Source organism: Etheostoma cragini, chromosome 13 (genome assembly GCF_013103735.1).
Source record: "Etheostoma cragini isolate CJK2018 chromosome 13, CSU_Ecrag_1.0, whole genome shotgun sequence".
Classification (NCBI taxonomy): Eukaryota; Metazoa; Chordata; class Actinopteri; order Perciformes; family Percidae; genus Etheostoma; species Etheostoma cragini.
In genome coordinates, this window is record NC_048419.1 from 3,425,297 (window position 1) to 3,450,795 (window position 25,499).

Here is a 25,499-nt window from a genome sequence, read left to right on the forward strand (position 1 = left end):
ATATATATATATATATATATATATATATACACACACATACACACACACAGCATGAAGGCGTCAAAAAACATATTTTGCATACTAGTTTGTGTGAGTATGTGCGTGTGTGTGTGTGTGTGTGTGTGTGTGTGTAGGCTGCGTGCATGCGTGCGTGTGTGTGTTGGAGCATGTGTGTAGATGCTCTGTTCTGTATGCCTCAGAGCCTGTGCCAGCTGGAATCAGAAAGGTTGACCTTGGTCATAAATATCTAATCAGTGTTTGCTGTCCATGAAAAAGTTCAATTTATTCCTGACCCAATGGGAAAATGCCTCTCCCAGACCCTCTCTCGCAGACAAAAAGAAATGCAACTGCAAGGGGGGTGGTGAGAGGTACCTTAACCTGGTATGGATGAAGGAGGACAGAGGCTAAACCAGAAAAAAAAAATTATATATATATAAATATAAATCCTCCATCAGTTGCTGATGAGAAGTCATCACCAGGAAGTTACAGATGGATAGCTTTCACACAACCCCTTCATTGTTTGTTTGGTCTGAAAAGAACTGTGATATGATACAATGAAAAGCTATCACGGTCTGCAAAATATTGGATATTATGTGTTTGATACTGTCTTACTGTCAAACAGAATAAATGCCAAACTGAAATTGTTGGCTTAGATAGAACAGCTTCTCATACTCCCTTATTTTCTGTAATGGCAAAACCACTTCCCACATCTGATGTACTGCATCACAATGGGTTTCACAATACAAACTGGAGAATTTGCAGCAAGATGTGTGCACCGAGAGTGTAAGGAGAGGGCTACAGAGAGGAATATGAAAGTGTTGGGAAAGTGGATAAAGATACGTGCTAAGTTAAGCTACCTTCTCATGCAACCCTTAGTATGTGCATACAAACAAGAGAGTGGGAGAGAAAGAAGAAAGAGAACCAACTGTTTTCTTCCATTTCACTAAATGAAGCCTGTCATTGTGCCTAGCCTGGTGGCAGCCTCTTAGTGTTCTTATTTGCCTTATTAATATGCATGCTAATGTACCTATTTTATGGCTCAACAGTTCTGATTCACTTTAAAATCAATTATCCATCTGGTACACCCATACCTCGCCCAGGCTCAAATGTGTATTCATTTCAGCAAACATACATCGGGCACAACACAATAAAGATAAATGCCTCGATTAGAGGCAGTAAACAAAGGAGCTAGGGATGGCTTTAATGAGATTTGGCACAAAAGGAGCTTACACTTTCTTAAATAATGAGCCTAGGGTCCCCTTTTTCTAAATGCAAATTATATAAAGGAATGTTTCGCTGTCCTTGTTCCAATTTCATTTAGATAAGAGTGTCTCCAAACAAGTTGGCTGTTAATATTCGCACATGAGCACATCACTGCCTTTCTGCCTGCTGTCTCCCAGTGGAGGGGAAGAGTGCTGTCCTCTTCACAGAGACATTAGTCGGTAATAAGTTCTGAAAAGTTCACTGTGCTTGGTAACAATACTTGAACAAAGTAGAGCTGACAGAAACATTTGGTCAGTCTTATATTACCACAAACAACAAACAACATATGTATTATCAGTCTCATGACAAGGTCAACCCTGGAATAACAGTTTAGGCAACTGTAGATAGATGGATAAATAAATAAATGGACACAAATACAGACACATACATAGATAACTTGCTTGCTGCCCCTCAATTGTCCTTGTTATGAAAATTATTCCACAGCTCAATAATTGGTCACTGGTTTTTATGAATTTGTTTAAATAAAATGCACCTAAATATGGCTTGATATCAACTTTCAAAGACACTTTAAACATTACGTTACCTGGTACAGATAAAAATGCATGACTGTGGCTCTGCTCACACCTGCTACAAGAGGGAGGGGGAGGGCAAGGCAAAATGAGTCTCTTACAATCAGCTGCATGTCTCTTTTGCTTTGAAGGAAAAAATAAATCTTTTATGAGAGGGCAAATCCATTTGGTTGGGTCGCACATACAAATGATATGCATAGGAAATGAGGCAGACAGACAGACAGAAACGCACACAGAAAGACAGACAGTTAGATAGTTAGATAGATAGGTGGGTAGGAGACAGTGGGCGGGTGGGGAGGACGGGTGGGAGGGAGAGAGTGCAATAGTGTTAAATAAAAAAGGCCACAGGCATGGGCTGGATGGTAATGAAGAGAGGTGGGCCAGCAGCTGAGGTCCCTGTAGACGAGATCTCTTCCTGACATGTGTGTCCCCTTCATTACCCATTAAGGGGGGCACAGTGATGAATCCTTAATATGACATTACACCAATTTTCCTCTTCATTTAGCCTGCTAATGTGCTGGTCTGCTCCTATATGCCCAGGGGCTGGCTGTACCAGACTCGACCAGAAATAGACCACAGTGGCCACTGGTGGCCCACCTTGAAGCAGCCTAATTAGGGGCAGCGCCCACCTAATGGGGCTATCTAGACAAGAGTTTGCATACGTTTTTTTTAGATGGTAGAAATTGATGACTGAATGGCGAGCATGTCTGACCCCTCTTCTGCACCTACCCCTGAAAAATGACTTACATTTTATGTTTTTATTTGTAACCTGGTAGAACATAGTTTTGTCTGTTAAAAAATGAAGAATTGTATGCCTAATGTTAAGCCTGGCTGATATTTTAAATATGATTTCAAACTTATACCTGTACTGTATGTCATATAAAGGATGTTTGTTAGAGAATGTGTGTGTGTGTGTGTGTTGTTGTGTAAGTAGATGTGTGTATGACTCACTCAGCATGCCCATCCCCAGCATGAAGGCATCCATGGTGTAGGGCAGACCCCTGGCTCGCCCTCGTGTACCTGGTGGGAACATCACCTCCTTGGGCTGGGCCTTCTTACATTCTACCTATGTAGACAGACAAACAAACACATGCACACACACACACACACAGAGACAAAGCATTAGACTGTGTAGGTACACAACCAGGCAGATCTGACAGGCCTGTCTATGCTCTTTAGGGCGGTTTTCTATTTGACTTGCACAGCGCTAGATGTTTACCATAGAGAAAAACAAGACTGAGTCAATCTAAGCACCTCACATTTTAGAGGAAAGTCTCCAAGGAAAACTTACAATCATGCTCCTTCTGCATTAAAGCAAAGGTTATTGCTCCAGTGAGCATGTGCCCAATGCCTCAGGGAAATACAAGCTTAATACTTTCCTAGTGTTTCTGAGACATCAAGGTAGGAGAAGCTCTGTTCTGCAATGCCATTACCACAGTCCCGCTGTGTAGCATTATGTCAAGTTTTTTGTGAAAGGCAGTTCTTTGTTTAATCCAAACACAGAATAATCACAAAAGCAGTAATTTCTCTAAACAAAATCTCCATGTTTCATTTAACTTAAGTTACATGAAGGAACTTAAGCCTTTGCCAGGGCAATGTGTTTTAAATCTAAAGCTAATTTTAAAACTCAATATGGTTATTTTTGTGCGTCCATGGTTGTGTTTGTGCACTGTATATTGGTGTATGTCTGCTAGGCTGGAGTCCCCAGCGCCCCATAGTCCAATTCCACCCGAAGCGCCCATTTCTCCCCTGAATTTCTTTCTCTCACTCCACTTCTCACACATACAGGTTTGTTCATTTCCCATCTTGCAAGAATGACATCTCCACCTCCTACATGACACATATCAAATGAGGGATGTGACAGGGGCAGATGAGGAGGAGGAGGAAGATGAAAGTCCTATTTACCACGTATCTATCCTATCTCGATGAATTATAGAGAAGCATGATCGGCGGACAAGGGTGGCATTGGTCTTGTGTCTGTTGGTTTTCTAGGCTGAGTTGGTTCACCATGCTGCACAATCTATTTGCTCCACTGCCTGCTTGGCATCAGCCTGTCCATCTGTTTGTCTGTTTGCCTCCTGGCTCTCGGCTGCCTCTCCCTACGTTCTCCACTTAAGCAGGGCTTTCTCGGCTGCTGCGATTCACATGTCATCCTGGCCTGCTGCACAAGACAGGCTACTGCGCCAGTGCTGTGGACACCTCAACCAAGGTACAGCCCGGCATCCATACAAATAGGCTCGCAACTCTGACAGGGCAGCAGTGCACATTACTATTCACACGCAAACTAATTCACACATGCACAGTGGCACACACAACTGACTATTGCAAGACGCCAAACTCAAATAAAACTTCACCTCTGCACGAAGCTGCTGTGCTAAATGAACAGCACAACAAGCTCTGTGTATCCAGCAGAAAGCAAGAAATGAAAAGATGGGATCCAAATGAAAAAGGTTTATATCACAGAGGGAAAGTTGCCATTTTGCAGAGCTGTGATTTGTTGTTGTTAGCAACCTTTTCATTTGAAGCAGACCAACTAAAGTACACAGTTCCCTCAGCCACTTTGTAGCTGTCACAGCTACTCTGCCCCCCTTGCTCGCCTGGAAAGGTTTGACATTGTGCTGAAGAGAGTACAGGCGCTCTCATTGTCAGGAAATGACCCCCGGCATGAAAGTAGAAACTGGGTGGGACTAATGGGTCCGTTAGATATCTCTGTTCACTGCTGAGATATTCACATGTTCACATAACTGGGTGACAAATACGGTCTAGTGTGCTCAGCCTCCTACAGCAGCTCCAGCCACATCCAACGAGTTGGACGCTCAGATAGCTTGCTGGGAGTAAGACAGACCCGGGTGTGAGTCATGCCTACATGCTCTGAGATGCGGACCTTTGATATTCAGAGAGAGGGCCTCTTGTCGCGGATTTAAAACAAGCCAGGAACCATGAGATGTGGTGTTGCGAGTGTGGGGGTGTTCACCTGCTTCAAACACACAGGAGTGTGTGAGGGAGATGAGGCAGGAGCTTTCAAGAGGGAACTAAGTCAAAGAGAGGGGAACAGAGAGGACGGCAAGACAATTCTGAGCCCGACAATGAAGCACTGCGAAGGTTCAGTAGTCGTGAATGCCGGGATTCTAATTCTTCCACGTGGGAAGTTTGACAGACCGAACTGTGGGAAAACATTACATTTACGAGCTCTCATTTTAACTGCAAGTATTGTGCTGAACTGTGGCTTGTGTAACTTATCTTGGACTCTTGATCTTATAAAGGCAGCATCACATAGTGTTGGGGAAAGTATCCCAATCCACAATGTAGACATTGTGAATGGTCGTGTTTGAGCACCATTGTGCCAGTGAAAAGAGGCATCCATTAAACCTGCCTTGCCTTCACAGCCAGATCATTTTTTGTTGAAATAGTACCCAGTCGATCCGAGAGCCTCACTCACCCCCCCCCCCCCCCCCCCCCCCCCCCCCCCCCCCCCCCCACACACACACACACACACACACACACACACACACTGCTTTTGCTGACAGCTGACTGTTAAGTGAATCGCTGCCACACAGTTTTGACAAGGTATGGTTACCTCGACCTGCGTGCTCTCAACCTATATCGAGATGTTTTCTCCTACTCTTCTGCACTGACATACTGAAGTTGATAGCTTATCTTTGAGATTTGTGTCACTCTGTAGCCCAAGATGGGAGGTAAGAAACAGAAAGTAACTTTAAGTTATTTGAAATACTGATCGCCATTGCTTGAACTGCTAAGTTACAACAACTAGGAACTCTTTCTTGTTATAGTTTGAATGAATCAGTTATTCTGACTTCATCACGCCACACACAACTGTTAAAAAAAAAATCCTTGGATCTCATCCAAGCAACATGTAGACCAGTTTGTCAGGAGTAAAAAGTAATCCGAACCAACAACAGGAAATAACCCCAAACGCACCGTGTTATAAGGAGACAGATGTTGACATATAGTAGCCTGTGGATACTGGAAGTAATTACCGATGCTCATATTTAACACATATGACTCTTAATGTATTCATTTTATTCATTTGTTTGTGCATTTTGAAATACTATGTAAACATTGTTAAATAGGAAAATAAAAAATACGTAATGTACTTGAACTAGGGTATCTTACTAAAGCGATTTTGCAGCCCCTGTCCTTGGTCGAGCTTTTCAATTCTGGGTGAGATAAATAGACAAGAAATGAAATCATTGATTCACATCACCTCTATGAACAGATCTCAAATAGTTCAGCGCCATTGCAGAATATGTTGTGTTGTTCTGCTCCTGTCTTGTTCTAGTTATTGTACCTTCAAAAATAATCATCTACCAATAACCAAGCTTGATATTGAAGTTATGAGCTGTATATACTTTCAATTGTGTATTCATGTGCAAACCCTTTGATATAGAGAAGAGAAACACTTTAGTTATGACCTTTTCAATACATCTCCTATACATATTAACCTTGTAGGTATAACTAGAAGGTGTGGGCGGGATGGACTAGCATGGCTGTCCTCCAGGGACGAGTATTGTGGGTGTGGTGTGTGTGTAGAGGGGGAGGTGTACGGCTACTATTAGCATCACTACTGAATGGATTCAGTCAGTAGACTGGCAGACTGAAGAAAGGAAACTGTGATTCATTTACTCCAGCGCTCACTCCCAGCTAAACAGTCAAAACACATAGACTCCATAGTTGGGACATGTCACGGCTCTGACTGCACAGTATCAGGCATGGCGGTGTGGGATTATTCACGTAAAGGAAATGCTTCTCATAACCATTTAATAAGTGATTGATTTAAAGCACAGAATGACTGACAACAAAGTTAATCAATATTAGTTTGAAGCTAAATCCTTAACAGGTCTTTTATACTTTCTACAGTATACTGTATAGTAAGAAAGAAAATGGGACTTTGCTGGAAGAGTCCTTTCTACAGAGAATTTGATATTTTCCTGTCTGAAGGAAAAGAATCATATTACTAGGAGCCCCCTAAACAGGGAGGAAAGTTTCTAACTAAGAGTTTCTTCTTAAGAGCAATTATTTTACCAAGGCACAGAGAGAACTTCTATGTTAAGATAAGGAGCAGATTGGCCCTGTTGCTATGGATGAAATCATGTTACATTGATGACTTACTCATTATATCTATAGTAATTAGTTAGGTAGGTGTAATTGAAAGCATCTTAAATATATATATCATTTGGCAAACTGTCATTGATTTCATACATGAAACTCAATAAAATATTAATAAGATATTCATACTTTCATATGGCTCCTCTACATATGGCATCAATTGTTCCTGAAAGTCCTTTGATAACCACCAAACCTTAATTTCTTTCAATTTAATTGGGGTTGTAGTAGACTTAATATACCATCAAACTAATTTGATTAATATTTCTGACAGATGGCGGAGATATTGTCCAACCATCTCTTGGATTATGCAAATACAGTATTGGTTATTACCCACATGGGTACCTAGTAAACCGTTCTTTGGGATCTGTTTTCATGCTAATTGAAAGTGATCCGTTTTATCAGAAACCCCCAATTAGGACAGCGAATAGTCACGATTGCGCAACCTTTAACTTCTCTTAGGACATTACTTTGTGAACTCCCAAAAACTTGGGAGTCCTAAAGTCAAGAGTGACCCGCACCTTATTTTTTAGAAGTTTCTCTTTGCCTCAAAACTTCTGTTCTCCATTATGGGTCCAACAATAAATATTTCAAGCCTCCAGGTGCTCAAAATCTGTTACTTTGAGTGTTACTTTTAGAGCTCTGCAAAAACAAAGAATCAACTGTATTTCATGTATTTTATAACGAGACAGTATTGACTGCAGCCATTTCATTCTAAAATGTTTGTATCCATGGTTAATAAAAAGAATCAGGATGTATTGGAATGGGTAGAAGTTCTGGATAAAGCAAAATGATGCTTTCAATGGCCGGCAATCTCACAGGAGTCATTAAGCCTGATGATATCTCTGCATGGTTATGTAAAAGCTACCAAATATGAGGTCATTTTAAGGACCAGGTGCTCCCTGTGGTGCCAAAACTGTCATGTTTCTATATTCCAAGATGATTTTGTCCCTATACACACACTGAGAGACACATTCTAAAGTAATGCCATTATCATCAGGTCGACGTCAAATGGCTTCCATCACCTCCTCAATCAGCAGATCTAAACATCTTGTGTCTTTTATGGGACATCCTGGAGTGAAGAGTGAGCACTGGATTTCCACCTCCTTCATTACTCAAAGCTTTTCTTCTTCAACAAGGGTAAACATCCAATTACTTACAGTCCAGAACCTGTAAATCAGCACTTCATAAGGGACTGAAACTCCTCTGAAGGGTGGTCCTGCTTCCTCATTAGGCATTTGATGTTCGAACACATTTAGCTTTCAAAAAAAATGTCAAAGATAATTTCAACACCCAAAGACTTGAGTTTCTCTCTGCGGAAATCTCCTTTAAAATGGTGATAGCTTGTTTATTCTATGGCTATAACCAAGTGTTTCCAGGGGGAGATTTATACAACATCCAACCTAGGTGAACGTCACACACACAAACACACACTTGACTTCATGGTAACTTAAGGGCGGTAAACTTTAATGTTCTTTGGCAGTGCAACTAATTGTTTGCCCTGCCAAGTTTGACACTCAACAGCAGAACTGGTACAGCTGGCAGTAGCAAACTCAGAAGACGGGCGTAGGTTGGTAAGTTGTTTGGTTAGCTGATCACACACAACCCACTAGATAGACATAGAGTAAAGGCTATAAACTACTAAAATCATAACCATAACCTTTATCACATCCAGAGATTCATCAAATTATGTCAAACTAAGAGCACTTCTCCTGGAAAATGTAGTATTAGAAACCACAGTATCATCTGAAAATACTACAAGTGAATGTCTCTGGAAAACAACAAATTGGTTCTTTTACAGCTTTATGTTAGACATAAAAAAGGAATTTCATCTTCTTGCATTACAATTTCTACATTAGCGTTCTTTTTACTATTGGTATCATTGTCACTCACTATTGTAATCACTTATTATTATATTATTCACTTTTTAGCATTGTACAGAATGTGAAAAAGATTATGAATCCTGTTTTGTGCCTTTTTTTTTAACATGTAGTGTTTACAGGGGAAAAGTTCAGAAATGTTTTTGAAATTTATGGACCTTTTCGACCATTTTTAGGCCTTTATTAAACAGGACAGCTGAAGACATGAAAGGGGAGAGGGGGTGGAGAATGACACTCAGCAAAGGGCCACAGGTCGGAGTTAAACCCAGGCCTGCTGCATCGAGGAGTAAACCTCTATATATGGACGCTCGCTTTACCAACTGAGCCATCCGTGTGCCCTGTATTAGTATTTTACTGGAAGAGTCAGAGCTTATTCGGCTCCTTGGCAGGGTAATTGGTTGGTCATGTCAGGAAGACACTGTGAGAAATTGACGACTAACAGAAAATTCCTCCCTCCTGTTGTGATCATTCGCTACTCTTGAATATTAAAAATGACAAATTAAAGAACATTACCTTCAAGCACTTGAATAAAAACCAATGTGAGTCCATTTTAATGGCACACTGCTCGCTCATCAGAGCCAATACTTGATAGGTATTATTATAAATTAGCTGCGCATGCATAACTGCAGGGGTGGGAACTGATAGAGGGACTCGTGTCTTAAGGAATGTAATTCACAACCTTTCCATAGCTGTATTAAAGTGCTATCTTAGCACAGTTTGTTAAAGATATTCATATATGTGGAAAACAGAGTGTGTGATAAACTGTTAGAAAATATTTGAAAACTGTCAAGCCATCTTATACTTATTGATTTTTATTCCAAAATATTTACTTGTTTTAATACAAGGTTAAGTACAGCTGTAGCCATAAACAGCATAATCCATATTTTTTTGTATCTCATACTGCATTTGCAAAAGCACGGCAGTCTTGGCAAGTCTTAAAATCCCTTGAGGCAAATTTTTGATTCATGATATTGGACTATATAAATAAAATTGACTTGACTGTCTACAGAGGTGAGAGTAATGTACTGTAGAAGTCAGTACAGCCAGTGGGGCAAGTTGAGAGCTTTTTGCTAAGCGGCACCCTATTTTTAATTATATATGTTGCCCAACTCACAGTGACAGTGTGCTCCTGAGAGTGAGACCTCGGTGGCACATGAACACAGGGAGATTGACCAAGTCAGTAAAAGGTCCGGTCACTAACATCTGAGTGGGCACTGACCCACTACAGTGCCAGAGCCCTTGAGAGACCGGGCAAGGGAAGAAGGTGGGGTGCCCTGTACATCCACAACCCTCCCGAGTGGGGTGGAATTTCTGTCTGCATCAATTATTCAAGAACTGTCTTAGATAACAGTCGCGGGGAGGATGGATGAGGTCTATTTCTGTATGGTACTTCATAAGGATGAAGACAGGAGACATTTTTTATTTTGTGTGCTGGAGCTTCAGACACCGGATAACCAGTAGTCTCCTTTGTGCAACGATGGTAAAACCGGGAGTGTCTTTGAAAAATGCTTTTAACACACTCCACATTCTTTGCTGACATCCAAGATGTCAGCGCTTTGTAGAAGAGAGACGCACGTACTTCCTGCATCCTAGGAAATGTAATAACAGTAGGTGTTGCCAAGAGGGACCCCTCACAAAGGTGACAAAAGCTCAGAAAACTGGCCCGCAGTCTGTCCTTTTACACTGTCCCCGCTCAATAACCCTCATCTTTTGTCTTAAGGGACTCCCAGATGGGTCGCATGGTTCCATGTGTGTCATTTTCTTTCACGAGTAACTACACACATGGCTAGGAATACTGTTTTTTGCAGTCATGTAGCGGTTGATGTACTCTCTGGCACCCTGCGAAGTACAAAATGTCACAATGCACAACAGTGTATCACATCCCAGTCATGTGTGTGGTCATAAACTCAAGAGACTTGAGGCTTCTTGCCAAAAGGGGCCACTTTAGTAGAAAGGGTTGACTAAATATTGATAACAATAATAGTAACTGCTATGACTGCAACTCATCAGCAGGTCAGACACTGACTGTTAGATGATGTGATGATGCATCAGAGACAGATTTGATGTCTTGGCAAGCTACAAGAGCAGAGAATGAAACATTATAAATAACATACAATTTCTTTGCTCTTTCTGTACAATTCCCTCTTTAAAATATCTCTCTTATAATAATAACTGCAGTTGCAAGGCATGAATGGGCGGCACAATTCAACCCATACACAAAAAGAGAATGAATAGAAGGCAAGTGTTATTTATCACAAACAATGCCTTAAGGCAAAAAGGCCAGACAAAGTGTCTGTTTTAGAGAAGGTACTTTAAAGAGAATTAATGTTACTATAATGTTACAGTAGGTGAGACATAAGCAACTTTGCTGCTGGTGACTTTGCAGGTTTGAAAACATACACCCAGGGGAGAAGCATACATGTTTTTCATGACAAGAGCAGCTTAATATTTTCCCATACGCTTGTCAACACTACCTTGTGCAAGCACCAATAACGATTACAAAGTTATTTAAAAACACTGTCTATGTGAAACCTCGCGTCTAAGTGGCATTTGTTTTGGCACAAAAATGCCAAAGATTCTCCGAGCTATTAAAGTTTGTGCAACAGTAACATTATTTGTGACATACAAAGGTTCCACCTTAGCAGATTCAATACATTGGAGAAGCCTAGTTTCTACTGTATAACAGGTATTTGCTGTTACCATTATTCGCTACAGCATACAATGTTTTTTGTCAATATAACAAGAATAAGGTGAGATTAGATGACAGTAACTAAGGTGGACAGGTCTAGACCTTAAAATCAATGTTCTCTATCGAGTTCTGTGAGTGGCACAAAATTATTAGTTGTTGGATCTTGTTATTTTTCTTGCAATTTATTGATAACTGACAGAACAATTTTAAGAGACTGCATTATTTTGTCTTTTCTTTAGAAAAGAGATCCATTGCCTATGTGTTTTAAAAAGAAATACTGATTTAACACCTTATATAATGAATGTGCTCTGAAAATAGCCAATGTTAATCCTTTAATGAAAAAAGCATTTTATGAATTAATAATGATTACTTTATTATTGAACATTAACTTGGCCAACTATTTGTTAGGCAAAGTTGCATGCCTAATTAGGACTAGTGTTTACAATCCAATTATTATCTAATTAGAACTTCTTACAAATAGGCTGTGCCTTGGACTTAAATGAGGCTCATTTTTCAAGGTAAAAGTTGGCGAGCGACACACAAACCAGCATGTGCAATTGTAATCCCGAGGTTTGATAGCAGATTTGTTGGTAACAAATGTCTTAATAGCTATTTTTGTAAGATAACAAATAGTGTAGAACTAGGTTGTAAATAGGTTTTGAAATCAAGAATTGACAGCATTTGGTTTGCTTTGTGTGCATAAATAGATGCTCTGGCGTGCGCATTGGTGCTTTATGTTGATGTGTGATATTTGTGTGTTCAAAGAGTGCTATGCCAACATGTCAAAAGGATCTGAGACATTTGATTGTGACAGAATATCTTCCATGCGCATACAGTTATTTCTGTCACATTCTGGATTGTTTTTTTTTTGGTGGTTGCAGTACTAAGCATTGACTGTGTTGCAGCGCAGAGACACGGAGGGATACACACTGGGGTCATATGTGACCTGGGCTGGTCCCTAGTGAACATGGTTCTACTACGCTGGTCCTGTCAGTCAGATAGCCAACCAGTCAGTCAGTTTCAGGAAAAGAGGCTGGGAGAGAGTGAAAACACACACCGAGAGAGGGGACCAGACAGAACGTATTCCCTCCAGTCAATCACTAGCCATAGAACCGCTCAAATGATGCAGGTTCTCTCAAGAGGCCTGCAGGGTGGAACTGGGTGAAGGAGGACATAATGTCACACTCTCTAAACTGCAGTCGGTTCCTGTCAATTATCATAAGAGACATGATGGCTTTGACTACTGCTACGGATCTCTGTAGGGTGCTCAGAGATGACCATATTACTGGTGTAAATAAAACAAGCATCACTGGGACTTTGGGAAGGTGTTAATCCCTGACTAATGAACTCTGCCTCTGCCAGTAGCTTCCCTGTTGTACCCCTGGACATATCCACCTGTGTGTGTGTGTGTGTGTGTGTGTGTGTGTGTGTGTGGTAGGGGATTCAGAGAGGGACAGGCTCCACTCTCCCGTCCCTCAGCCTGACAGGCAGAACTCAGCCACACAATTTCACGGTTTGTGGGCAGTACACACCACTGCTTTCCCATCCCTGAGACCCAGAGACTCACAGCGTGAGTGTGTGTGTGTGTGTGTGTGTTAGCCTGTGCATATGAACATGAACACACCCACCTCCTCCGCTATTAATACTAGGAGGAAAAGAAGAAATCAAATATTAATCCTTCAACACCCACCTAGAATTGAAAAATAAAATGAGTGGACTTACCATTTTGTTATTGATTTCATGAAAATGAATTTCACAGACTTTCTCTACGATGTCTTCACTCTCAAAAGTTATGAAGCCAAATCCTATGGAGGGAGAAACAGAGAAGGGAGGGGGGGAAGAGAAAGAGGGAGAGAATGGGTTAGTGGAGAGCCTTTACAAAACTTCAGGAACTAAAAAGAAAATGCACCACCAAGATGGAATATTATCATGAGCCAGATCCAAAAACTATGAGAGGACATCTGTGGAGATTGGCTTTGGCATGGAAAAGAACAAGTGAACATTGTCCTCTTTAAATCAGGAATATGATGAAATCTGCCACATTATTAAGGGCACTCGAGGACCTCTTCTACAAAGAGAAGAAGGAAAAACAGCACAAAGCTCATTTAATGAGATTCAGGGAGCTAGGGCCCAGCATTTGAATTTCATTAAATGCATTTTGTGTTCTTTTTTATTGAAATCTGACTGTATAACAAGCCCTCGTTTTTATGTTAATGCGGGCCTTAGAATGGATGCGTCGTTGACAGTGGGATTTTCATGCCATATTTATAGGATAAAAGCTTAACCCCTCTTTTAACACAATGGCTGAGAGACAAGATGGTTTCAGACTTTTGAACACAAGTGGATTGCAATACTCTGCTCTGTGTTTTGATGGTGATGCACAAAGCAATCTTGCTTCTGTATAGCAGGGGTTGAAAGGAAAACTGATACTCTATTACTTTTGCAAAAGAGGAAACTGCACAAAAGACAAACAGTTAGTGAATAAAGCAGCAAGTGGGACTGAAAGGAGATGAGTTTCTTTTCAAAATGGCAAACACCCAGCGATGAAATAAAATCACCTCAGACTGAGCTTGAACCGCCGTCAGTGCAGAAAACTACCCGTCTGACTCCACACACTCCACAGACAGCACCATCCATTTATTGTCATAGAATGTCAGACTATCCAGTAAAAACAGTCACCTACTGACTGTGAAAAGGTAATGATACACTAATGGGAGACAACAGTTCAAATATTACTTGCTGATTGAGCTGTACAATGGTGCATATTGTCCGATTCACACAGGTTAAGACGAATCGGTTTGTTTAAGGATTTAGCTCACAATCATCATCCACTTCACAGAGCAAATATCAACAGGGTTCAACATTGGAGAGCGTGGACCATCAAAATATATTAAAGTTCTGATAAATGAAATGTATAAAAATACAAACTATACAAAGATATTAAAATTAAAGTTCTTTCAACAAAAAAGCAACAACAAAACAAAACAGGGACGTTGTAGAACGCCCTCTGGTGGACAAACTATGCAACGCCAACAGTCATAACATGGCTGACCGTCCGTTTTTATTTTAATTCTTAAATATTCATTTATCAGAATAATTTGTTTTTTTAATCAGTCATTATTAATGCCGATACCGATAGTTCGGGAAATGCCTGATATTGACCAATAATAATCGGCCTGCCGATATATCGGTCGGGGTCTAGTGTGTATAAATATTGATAAATATTTTGCACCTTAAGAGTATTTATATTCACTGCCAAACAGAAATGGCAAAATTAAGTGTACTATGATACATCAGTCTCCTAACCCACTTATTCTACAAATTCATAAGATCAACCAGAAAAATATAGATTTCTCTATTAGGAGCTGCTGCCTACTAGCCAGCCCATCACAAACACTGGCGTCCATCGTTTAGTCTTAGTCTTTATCTCTCACAGGCATTTTTATTCTCTGCTCCTCTTCTAGCTCCTCCCCCATAAATAACAAAAGATTCTCCTCAAGCCCATCTCCTGCTACTAACACAAGCGAGAACTTATCAAAGCAGCCTTGTCAAAAGAAGGGTTGGAAACCTAATGTGTGAGCTGATTAAACATGGGCAACATCTAATCTAATGAAATCGTATGAGAGAGAATAGAGGAGAGGCGGAGAGACAAGGGACTGATGATGACAACAGGCATGGGGGGGAGCTGCACCCTCTTCTCCTGCTCACCCCACCTTCATGCCAACACGAGGAGCACTTTTGACAACCAACAAATCAACCGCCAGGAGTAATTTGTCACAGAAGAGGGTAGGTAGAGAGTGTGGAGTCTGGAGGGGATGGAGGGCGGAAAGGGAAAGGAAAAAAAAAAGGTGGAGATGAAAGGAGGAGGGGTAGGACAGAAAAAGTGACAAGGAAAGAGGTTAACACACATGGCCCCTGTCGCCACACTCCTTCCTGCTGCTATAGGCAGCTCCTCCATCAACTGACAGGACATTTTCCACAGCACCATTATATCCACTGAGGTCAGGGCCAAGCCATAGCACCACAGCTACCACCAGCAGGGCCCTTCCACCCATGACTGGATCTGTTTGAATGGACCAAATACTTTTTGCTGTAGTGTAGACAACTATTGGAATGTATTCTATAGACAAAACCACACAACAAACATCCCTATTTTTCTCTCTCATTGGCTCAGCACACACCGTCTTAGTCCCCTGTGGACTGCCTGAACTCCTGGCCCTGCCATTACAGTGCAGTCCTTTGCTCTACTATCCTATTTTACAGACCTTACAGACAATTACAGGCCACAAAATAGCAGCAACAGAAACATTCATCTCCCCCATCCTCTTTTCTGAAGGGTGTCAGCAGAGCGAGATTGTAGTCATGTATTCCAGCCCTTCACTTCCAACTATCCACACATGGCAGGAGGCTGACCTCAACGAGACTATTAAAGACTGCCAGCAGCACTGACAGACACAAGGAGAGAGGTGTCAACACGCTCACACTGAACAACCTTCCCACACACAGCTTAAACAATACCCTGTAAATGGAAACACATGGATTTTTTGGTAGGAAGGCGGATAATAGCTGTTGTGTGGCTACTGGCTGAAGCCTCTTGGCTGCACTTTGCTCACACTTATTAGCCAGAGCAGGGCTTGGCCTCATCTCATTGCTCCGCAGAATCGGCAGGGAGCCTACTTTCACGGCCTTATAACACCTTCATCGTACTCCGTCTTTATTTCACACTCATTCCAGGTTTCTCTGCCTCTGTTGCTTTAAATGCTTTTCATTCCCCCCTTCGCATGCCCCGGCCCCTCCCTACCTGGAAAAAGCTGATTCTGCCAGCAGCAGATAATGGAGGAACTTGCAAATTGATGCAGCAAAGTTGACTTTGACTTGAAAAGTGGCGTAGCAGGATTCTCAAATGTGTTAACCACCAACGTAAAGTGTGTTTAAATGCTACTCTTACATTTTTTTTTATGCCTGACATGACTCCCATCTGCATAACACAGATATTTAAAAAAAATATGAACACACTTTCACTGGGTTTTTATTTTTATTAATAACTAGCCGTTCTTCCAGACGTGTTTATGTTTCACAAAATATGAGCTAGTGGTTGTAGGAGGAGTATTATTATCTGCAGTAGTTTTAGTTACTGTTATAACGCTCTTGTAAGAGCATGTAAAAGAGGTATAGTTAAGGCTGATGTAAATTTAAAACTGCAGCAGGTAGCAGGCATCCCCAACTACCTAATAACTGCAGATAAATATAATGCAATAAGTACAATACATGAGAGAGAATATAAAGCACACATTTTATTAGTAGTGATATATTAAGCATAGACCTGAAGCTCATTATTCACACCTTTCTAGGTCAATGTTAAGCATGAACTGTATTTATTTTTTAGGAAAGTGATGTGTGTAGAGTTTTTCCGTGCGGAACCTGGTTGGACCTCACTATCGAGGTACATCTTAAATATTAAGCATAATGTGCATTCAATCAAACACACATGGAGATTTAACACCCCCATCAATTCAGAATACGATCACAAGCTCTGATACTTGAGCACAAAATGCCTCATTTATCAATAAATGTAATGCATCCTCTTCAAAATCTACAACCCATAAACATGTACATGTATATCTAATGCCTTTGTTAATAGGAGGCTGTCTAATGCTCCTGATTAAAGTGCATCTAATGAGAGGCACCTACTGCTGAGCGGTTCTGACAACAGAGAGTAAGGATGTGGGGCAACCTGGAGGAAGTGTTAGACAGGTCCTCAGGGACACAGCAGGAAGGGAATGGAGCCTCCCCTTGATGGGGATCACACACACACACACACACACACACACACACACACAAACACACAGTACGCTTGGCTGCTAGGTCATTGGTGCAACCAACCTGCAGCAACAACTGCTCCTCCTCCCCCTCTACTGAAGTGCGTATCCTGCCCTAACTATGCATAGTCCAACCTTCATCTGTCCAATCAGGAGTAAGTCTACAGAAAGCTCCTGCACTGCCTGTCTGCCCCAGCGCCCCAGCCTCCAAGCCCCATCTTCTTGAAATGCAGAGAAGCAGACAGAGGCAGCCTGAACACCCACGGCACAGTTAAAGGCCTTTGATCAGTATTTCCGTCTGCTATTACTTGAGACCCAAAGCCCCGGGCGTTAATCCCCTGTTTAATATAGTTAACGGCATGAACTCTCTAACAGCACAGGGCACATATAGCAGAGGAAAGAGAATAGAGAATTAACTAATTTGTGAAAACACTTGCTTCATTAAAACACTGTGCTTGACAATACTGAAAATGATCTGGCACATTATTATTTGTAACAGAAACTCAGTGATATACTAAATGTAAGTATTCATAACGTTTATCGGTAAAAGCAAAACAATGTTTGAAAATCTATTAAATTTGACTCAAATTCATACTGTAATAGAATACTTATATTAAACATATTTATTCCAGCATCCTTTGCACTATGCCCCCAAACTAAAATAAGATTATAATTTACTCCTGCACACTTTGCACTCTTCATTGCACTTGTCTCAACCTGTCTATATTGTTTCAGTTTACAGTGTGTATATATTGTTTTTGTTGTATGTTTTGCATGAGTAAGCACATTATGAGCAATACCAAAGCAAAATTCCTTGTATGTGTCCTCATACCTGGCAAATAAAGCTAATTCTGAATTACAACCCTTCCCTTTTCTGCCTGCTGTTGGCTTCATTGGCGTTCCTGCAGGAGCTGGCAGTGTGGGAAGGTTAATAGGCTAAAGGACTGACACCTAGGTAAGCCTCAACCAAGGGTATGGCTGTGTCTCAAACCGCCTACTTGCACACTTCAAACACTTAGTTTTAAGTATATAGTGTAGATAACCGAAAAAGTCAGTGCACTGAAAGTACCCGGATGACCCCCTAAAAGCGGTCTAAAAATGATGGACACTACGCACACTATAACTGCACCATCTTGACTACAAAGTGGATAGGGGAGGGACCAGGGACGTCGACCGGCAGCTGATTGGACTAACGCGTAACACGGGACTGGGATTTCGCAACCGAGCACAATGGTGGCCAGATGGCAGCTTGTTCAGAATACCACATCAAAATTTACAAAAATAGTTTACCGAAACGCAACTATAGGCCATACAGTTGCTGAATCTTTTTTTTTTTTTCAACAAAGGTCAGTTTAATAGATTTTTGTCAGAATTTGAGAGGCGGCAAGCCGACCGGACCACTTCTTATTTCCGGTGTTTTAACACAAGTGTTCCTTTTGGGACAATACTAACCATTGACAGTGGACACTACGGCAGTGAGTGGTTAGTGCACATTAGCAGTGGACTGACGGAAGTATGCAGAACAGCCATATATCTCCATGCCATGGCTTAAAGTGTTTGACTCCCAGGTTCCACATCTCCTGGTTTTGGGTTTGTTCTGACACTTTTGTTGCCGTTACCATGCATCCATCCATTCCTCACTATTTACCCACCACACCTCATGTTTTTGTAAATAGTTAATATGTTTGTATTCATCAATAAAACTTTCATTGGCACTTTAACCTGTCCGGAGATTTAAACTGTCTACTACAACTCAATAAGCTAGGTCTTTGTAGGATTTTCTGAATTCCACATGTACTTAACAAATATACAATTCATATGGTCATATGTTCACTGCAGGAGTGCATACAGTATTGACCAGTGCATATTCAAGGATACGCTCTTACACTTACTGTAAAAGCACTTTCCCTTTGATAACTTAACATTTGACACTGAAGAGACAAAGTTTTCTTTGTTATTGGTTAATATGAAACAAACACACAGAGACGGATATAAAAGACAGAGAGATAAACAAATAAATGGGATTGCTTTGATGCATGTGAGTTGGTGGGGGAAAGTGAAGTTGGACGATGTATAATGAATCACTGAAGAGTACAGTGAGCCATGAGCACTGTTACAAACAAGACAACATTCTGAAGATAAGTCTCCAGATGTTATTGCTTCAGTTGCAAGATCAAGTATAAATACTTGTAATGAATTGTGCTGAGGGATATGCTTGGCTTTCCAGGTTCAAAATTGGAACTGGTTCAAATATATAATCAGAGCTTTAATCTAAAACATGTTTTTCCATGCATATGGTAACATGTGTATAGGGAAAGCCACCACTTTAATGTGCAAAGCAGAGAGAGGAGAGGTGAGCAGGTAAGCCATCGACTGATGGCTATTGGTGGTAGGGAAACATAACTATGTTTTAAATGACTGCTGGCAGGAATAACACACATTTTTGTTTATTTCCTTGCTCAAATATTATGCTAATCAGAATCAAAATCAAAAGAGTCAATACATATCCCCAAAAAATATCCATCCCATTTATCAATTTGGTCTTTGATATTTATGTGGACTTGGTTATGTTACATAGAGTAAAGTTGTCCCTGACAATGATATACACTTAATAAGCACAAAGGCATTACAACTGCTAAACAGATACTATTCATACTATGGCTAAATTAGAACCAGGGAAAGACTAGAGTACCATGGTTTGGTAGCCAAACTAATCCACGGATCACTGAAATTGTGTTTTTTGAGAAGATACCCAGAACTACAAAAAGCATTTGAAGGTATGACATAATTCTCCAGGTGAGTACGAATCCTAAGCCAGTAAGAATCCTAAGCCATATTAAATATTTTAAAGAACACTGCCATTTTATATACTATATAACAAGTATCCCAAGTGACTCATCTGCTAAAGCTCTGTGAGCCTTAATATTAAGCAAATGAGCCAGCAGCTTCGACTAGCTCTGCCTCCACATTGTAATGGAGTGGTAATAGAGTGCTGCTATATTTCAATAAAACACCTGGTGTAGAGGTACAAATGCAAACGCCACGTTGGGACTTCACCATAGGTAATCTTTATATTGACTTGGTCGGCACAGTGTACAGTATGTCAACCCCTTAATTTGACCAAAACATAAAGGTATGTGTGGCTGTATGCACAAGCATCAGGTGGTAGAAGAAATGGTATCAAATTGGGCCCCAATTACCAAGTGGCATTTTAGTTTTTAAGCAGCGGCTTTGAGGCTTTTAAAAGCTGGAACTTATTAGCTGGGACAACATTTTAAGAGAACATCTTACTACTGATTACTGAAAAATGTCACAAGGGAGCTTTTAATATCAGCATGAAATAAAGCATCTGCCAGGGAACAATTAGACAGAAACAGTGTGATTGTAAGTTAATGTAATTTGATCTCAGTGCGCGTTTATTTTTACGCTTGGCCTTCATCATTTTATGGCGCACAAGTGAATCTTGAATTCATCTTGCAAACTGACAATCAAAAACAGAAACTGAAAAACCTATACTGTTAACCAAAAAAATAGCCTATGGAATCCAATGAAAGTATACTACACCAGTGTACAATGCAACATACATTACTACTCTTACAATGTACTCTTACCCACCTGCTTAAGACCAGGATAGGAGACTTGCAAAGTTTAATGGATGGTTCTGCTGTATACTTTTATTAAAAGTTTAACATTCAATGTGCCTGCTTCCTCTGCATTTTCTGTGAAGCAACTGGGCTCAGCGTGCATGCTGAGGGAACTAGTTTGTCTGTGCCTCTATGTAGGTCAGCTTTCAGAGTTGGCCATCAATTTCGCCTGTCCTACTTAAAGAGACACTCTGTCTCCATGCAAATGCACACAAACACAAACATATGTACATATGTTGCATTTGCATAAAATATGACGACTGTAACCTGGGCTCGTAACATTTCATTGATTTGATTCATGCTCCTATTACAGACATTTATTTAAACCTACAGCAATGTCCAACATAACTTCAACACATGTCGGTCAGCACACATGTAGGTTGTCAATACATGCCCAGTTGTAGTTGGGTCAGTTGTAATAGGCACATCAACAGCAACACAGAGGGTGCGCTTGGGAAATTAATCCAGCCCTCTCCACCTCTTTAGTATACTTTGCAACACTCTTGAACTCTGGAAAGACCCTCGTTAGTGCCAAACAATATAGCCATAAGTGTGAACGTCTCTTCTTCAATATGATCACAAGGCTTCTCTAGCAACAATTGAATGGAAGCAATTATCTGTGGAGAAGGTGACTAACCACCCTTTTTACTCACTAGCAGCACTACCCAGACAGCAGGCTACAAAAGGAGTCAAAGAAAATCTAAGAGTAAAAGGAGAATTTAAGGATAGTCTTTTCACAACTTTGAAGAATATAATTTGGATTATTTAAAAATGGCACACTAGTAGACTTACAGATACAAATAAACATGGAAAAAAAATCCAAGGCACCCTGCAAAGTAGAGAAACTGATTGTAGCAAAGGAGATTTTGAGAGTTTAGTGACGTTTAGTTCTGTTAGCCAGAGGTGGGCTGCCTGCCCGAGATCCGAGCTTGTTCACAAATGCCTATCTGTGTCACTGTATGGAGGAAAATCAGCCTGCAGGTCAAACCTGACAAAGACCCTCTGTCAATTTGTAAAGCAGCCGCAGCTCAGGACTTGACCTGAGGACTGAGCAGCCTCCTTAAAGAGGTGCCGGTGTCTCTGCGAAGCGCCCCCCCAAAAAAAAGAAAGGTAAGAAAACAAACCCTCCAGGCCGCATTTCACAAATTTCATCAGCTTCCTCATCATGATATGATCTCATATGTGTAGTATATTTATCTGAATATCATTCACTTTGTGAACGGCTCTTCTGTACAAAACTGCAGTAATAGAAGTAGTAATAAAGTACTCACATCTTTTATTCTTTAAACAAATATGTATAGATAAAGAACATTAATATAATAGCTACAAATATTTATTATTATTAATCATTACAACATTGCACAATTGTTGCGTTGCAAGTAAAAAAGAATAAGTAAGTAGAGGAAAAATCTCAAGTATCAAAAAGTTATTCAAAGGATTTACCTGTTTCAGAGGATTCACTTATCATGTATGCATTAATTAATTTTCTAAAATGTGGCGCATGAAGCAGTTTTGTTTATTTGGAGAATCTATGCAATTGCATTTTTTGTGTAGTTTCTTCATGGCTGAATGCACTTATTGTAAGTCATTTTGTAATGTCATGTAATCAGCATTTAATGTTGGAGCTGGTCCAGATGGAGCTTATCGTGGCCAATAACAAAAGAGAAATCACAGCAGACAACATATGGAAAGCATACTGCCAACAGTAGTAACACTAACACATATTTGTGTGAATGCTGAATCAGCAGCATTCACAGAATTGTTATCTTCATCCTTCAAATTCCTTTGGTCGCCTCTAACTTCAGCATACGTTCAGCTACAAAAAACATTCAAACATCCAAATGTTCAGCTCTGTGAGCAACTTATTCAAAATTTGTTCTGCTATTTAGACTTCTTGAAATATTATATAATTGTTTCATATATAAGCAGTTTGATATATTTAACTGTTTTTCTGAAATAACTCTCTTAGTTTTTCAGGACTTTTCTGTGTTGATGTGTGAGTATTGGGTGACGGAGCCTTAAACAAATCATCTTAGTCCCTTCTCTAAAAATTGCTCTCACGCCCACAATTCTTACTCATCATACATGATTTGTATTTTAAAATGTAGGTAGTCTTGTCTGGTTTCAACCAATTTGTTCACGTAAGCTAAAGGACTTACATTTTTTAAAATGATCTGCCTCAGAGCAACAAGACGGCCGGTGGATGTTTCATTGACAAACACTCTTGAGCCAAAAGGCAAACACAAAGTATTTTGAAACTGCAATTTTAGAGTCCTTTGTTTTTATTTTTCATAGACAGTTAGAGTGAAGGGGCCGCAGGTTTGATTCCAACGTAGGGCTGCACAGCAAAAGTCGCTTTCATTTATTATTGTGCACAGGTGTTTTGTAATAAATTTAAAAGAAACCTAGTCAACTGATGTCTGCTTCAGAGCTTATCACAGAGCATGGCAAAACATTGTCTGATGCAAAGCACAAACGTTGTTGAACAAACAGTAGATTTATTCTACCAAAACTGCATGTTCTCAATCATGTTCTCATCAATACAGATGATGTATTTTGTAGTTCAAGATGTTGGTGTTGCTCAGAAGCCCAACCAGCCACAACATTAAAAACCAATGTATTTAATACAATAGAGCAACTGACAGATAAAAGACTAGCCATAAGTAATGAAGACAATTGAGTAAATGGTTCCTACGTTGCTTATGATTTTAGCCATTGAATGGACATAGAGAAGTAATGAGTAAAGCATTTCCCTCTGAAATGTACATTATAGGTATATGTAGTTCAAGTATAGTAGAACAATCTGTGATTATTTCCTGATCTGAAGAAGCCAGTTTAGAGGTTCCTCATCATGACCCATTACTTTGCCCTAGTGATTGAAAATGCGACTGGAGCTCTGTGTGGCTTTTCCACTTGTGAAAACATGCTCATGCATTCCACGTAGCCCAGAAATGTCAAATAATGGTCCCTGAGATTTAGAATGGGAGGGAGGTGGGGCTCTAGAAACACATGTTGGTGATGCAGAGCCTAACACTGACACTTTACAGCAAAAATACAGTAACTATTTTTGCAGTGTTTGTGGCAATTAGGTCACGAGAATACTCGGGCTGGTTCCCAATAAGCTCAGTCCATTTGGGAAAAGAAGCACTGCTTTCTCGTACTCTCTTTCTCTGCAAATTTCTTTCTCTCAGCATATTTAAAATATCTCAAAATAAACCTTCTCTCGACGCTCAGCGTGTTGATGATTGGGTTCGCCGCACCCGGTGGATCCACCTTACAACATAAGACCAAAATCATCATCCAGTAACATTCAATGAACACCAGAGGTTGCAGTATCATTAAAACCTGTAAAACAGACTGCACTTCAGCTGGCTTTGAAGTACTTGCTTGCATTTTGTTAATGAGTAATCAACATGGTATTCAAGGTTGCAACATTGTGGACTCGATACAAAACTCACAAGAAATATTTTTTGTTGTCTGAGTAAATTAGAAATATCCTCATCTCATCTTTGTTTAATTTCTCAATGTGGCATCACTGAAATTTAGTTTGACAGTGGTTACTGTGGACCTAAACAATCGATGAAGAGACCTCTATTTGTAATAAGGTATGAATGTATGTTCTCTCCATTGGAATAATCCAATCCTGTTGGCTAATATCCGTAACACAAACACACGTTCCTACACACGTACAGAGAAACGGAGACAATGCATGGAAAACAGACAACCACTGAGAGAGTGACATAGCCACTGTGCTATCGCCACTGTTATCCCTCCATCACTTCATGATGCCACTGTACTAGCCTGAAGACATTTTTTATTTGCATGGACTAAGACAGCAGCACGTCTCACATGCTGAATGCACACAGTGCAATTTGCCGAAGAGGCCAGAGGCAAATACAAGTGAGGTACGGTAAACACTGCTGAGCGTAAGACAGCAAGCCAGCAAGACAACGGGTGAGAATGTGAGTTACAAAATTGTGAAACACCAACCTGAACATAATTGCTCACACTGATGGACTTTCTTTAGTACAAATGGAGTGTGGCTGTAATGAGATCCAAAGGTTTGAACCACAAGGGGATTGTTCATTCAAGAATGTCAGACTCTTTTGTGCCAAGCAATAGGCCAAGCTTAATAGATGTCTCAATTTCTATCACATACAGTAACAACCAATGCAGGGAAAAGGGGGGTGGAAGGTGGGGGCAGGAGCCATTCCAAGAAGGCTTTGAGGCAGCGTGATGAATTTCTTTTGAGGTGCTGAAGCAACGTGGGACTTGGAATGAATGAAACAGATATGCACCTTTTGTGTTCTCTGACCTATTGATATATACCATTTTCATTCAACTTAATTAGCATTTCTCATTCCTGACGAAAGTGGAGAATCAGAAATGGGAATAATAAGTAGCGAGCAAATGCAGAGACGTGGAAAAGCTCATCGCTCAAAAGTTTGCCCATGAGGAACAGTTTTTTTGGTCTGAATAGAAAACCTGGCAGGATGTTGTGGATGCCAACACCTCCCACCAGAGCCTCTACAGGGGAATTCACTCAGGGA

The 25,499-nt window shown here is 40.5% G+C and overlaps 1 protein-coding gene across 19 annotated transcripts in view; it reads right to left on the reverse strand.

Annotated features, from left to right (window-relative positions):
* msi2b (musashi RNA-binding protein 2b) overlaps positions 1 to 25,499 on the reverse strand; it is a 236,699-nt gene that overhangs the window by 54,739 nt on the left and 156,461 nt on the right. For all 19 annotated transcript variants that reach the window (XR_004658998.1, XR_004658996.1, XR_004658997.1 and 16 more), the window contains exons 8-9: positions 13,209 to 13,291; positions 2,745 to 2,859 (exon numbers count right to left, since the gene is read on the reverse strand). Coding sequence is in view for 16 of the 19 variants with exons in the window: in XM_034889676.1 (XP_034745567.1) it covers positions 2,745 to 2,859; positions 13,209 to 13,291 (198 nt within the window). In the remaining 3 variants the exon portion in view is untranslated. The remainder of the gene's footprint in view (positions 1 to 2,744; positions 2,860 to 13,208; positions 13,292 to 25,499) is intronic.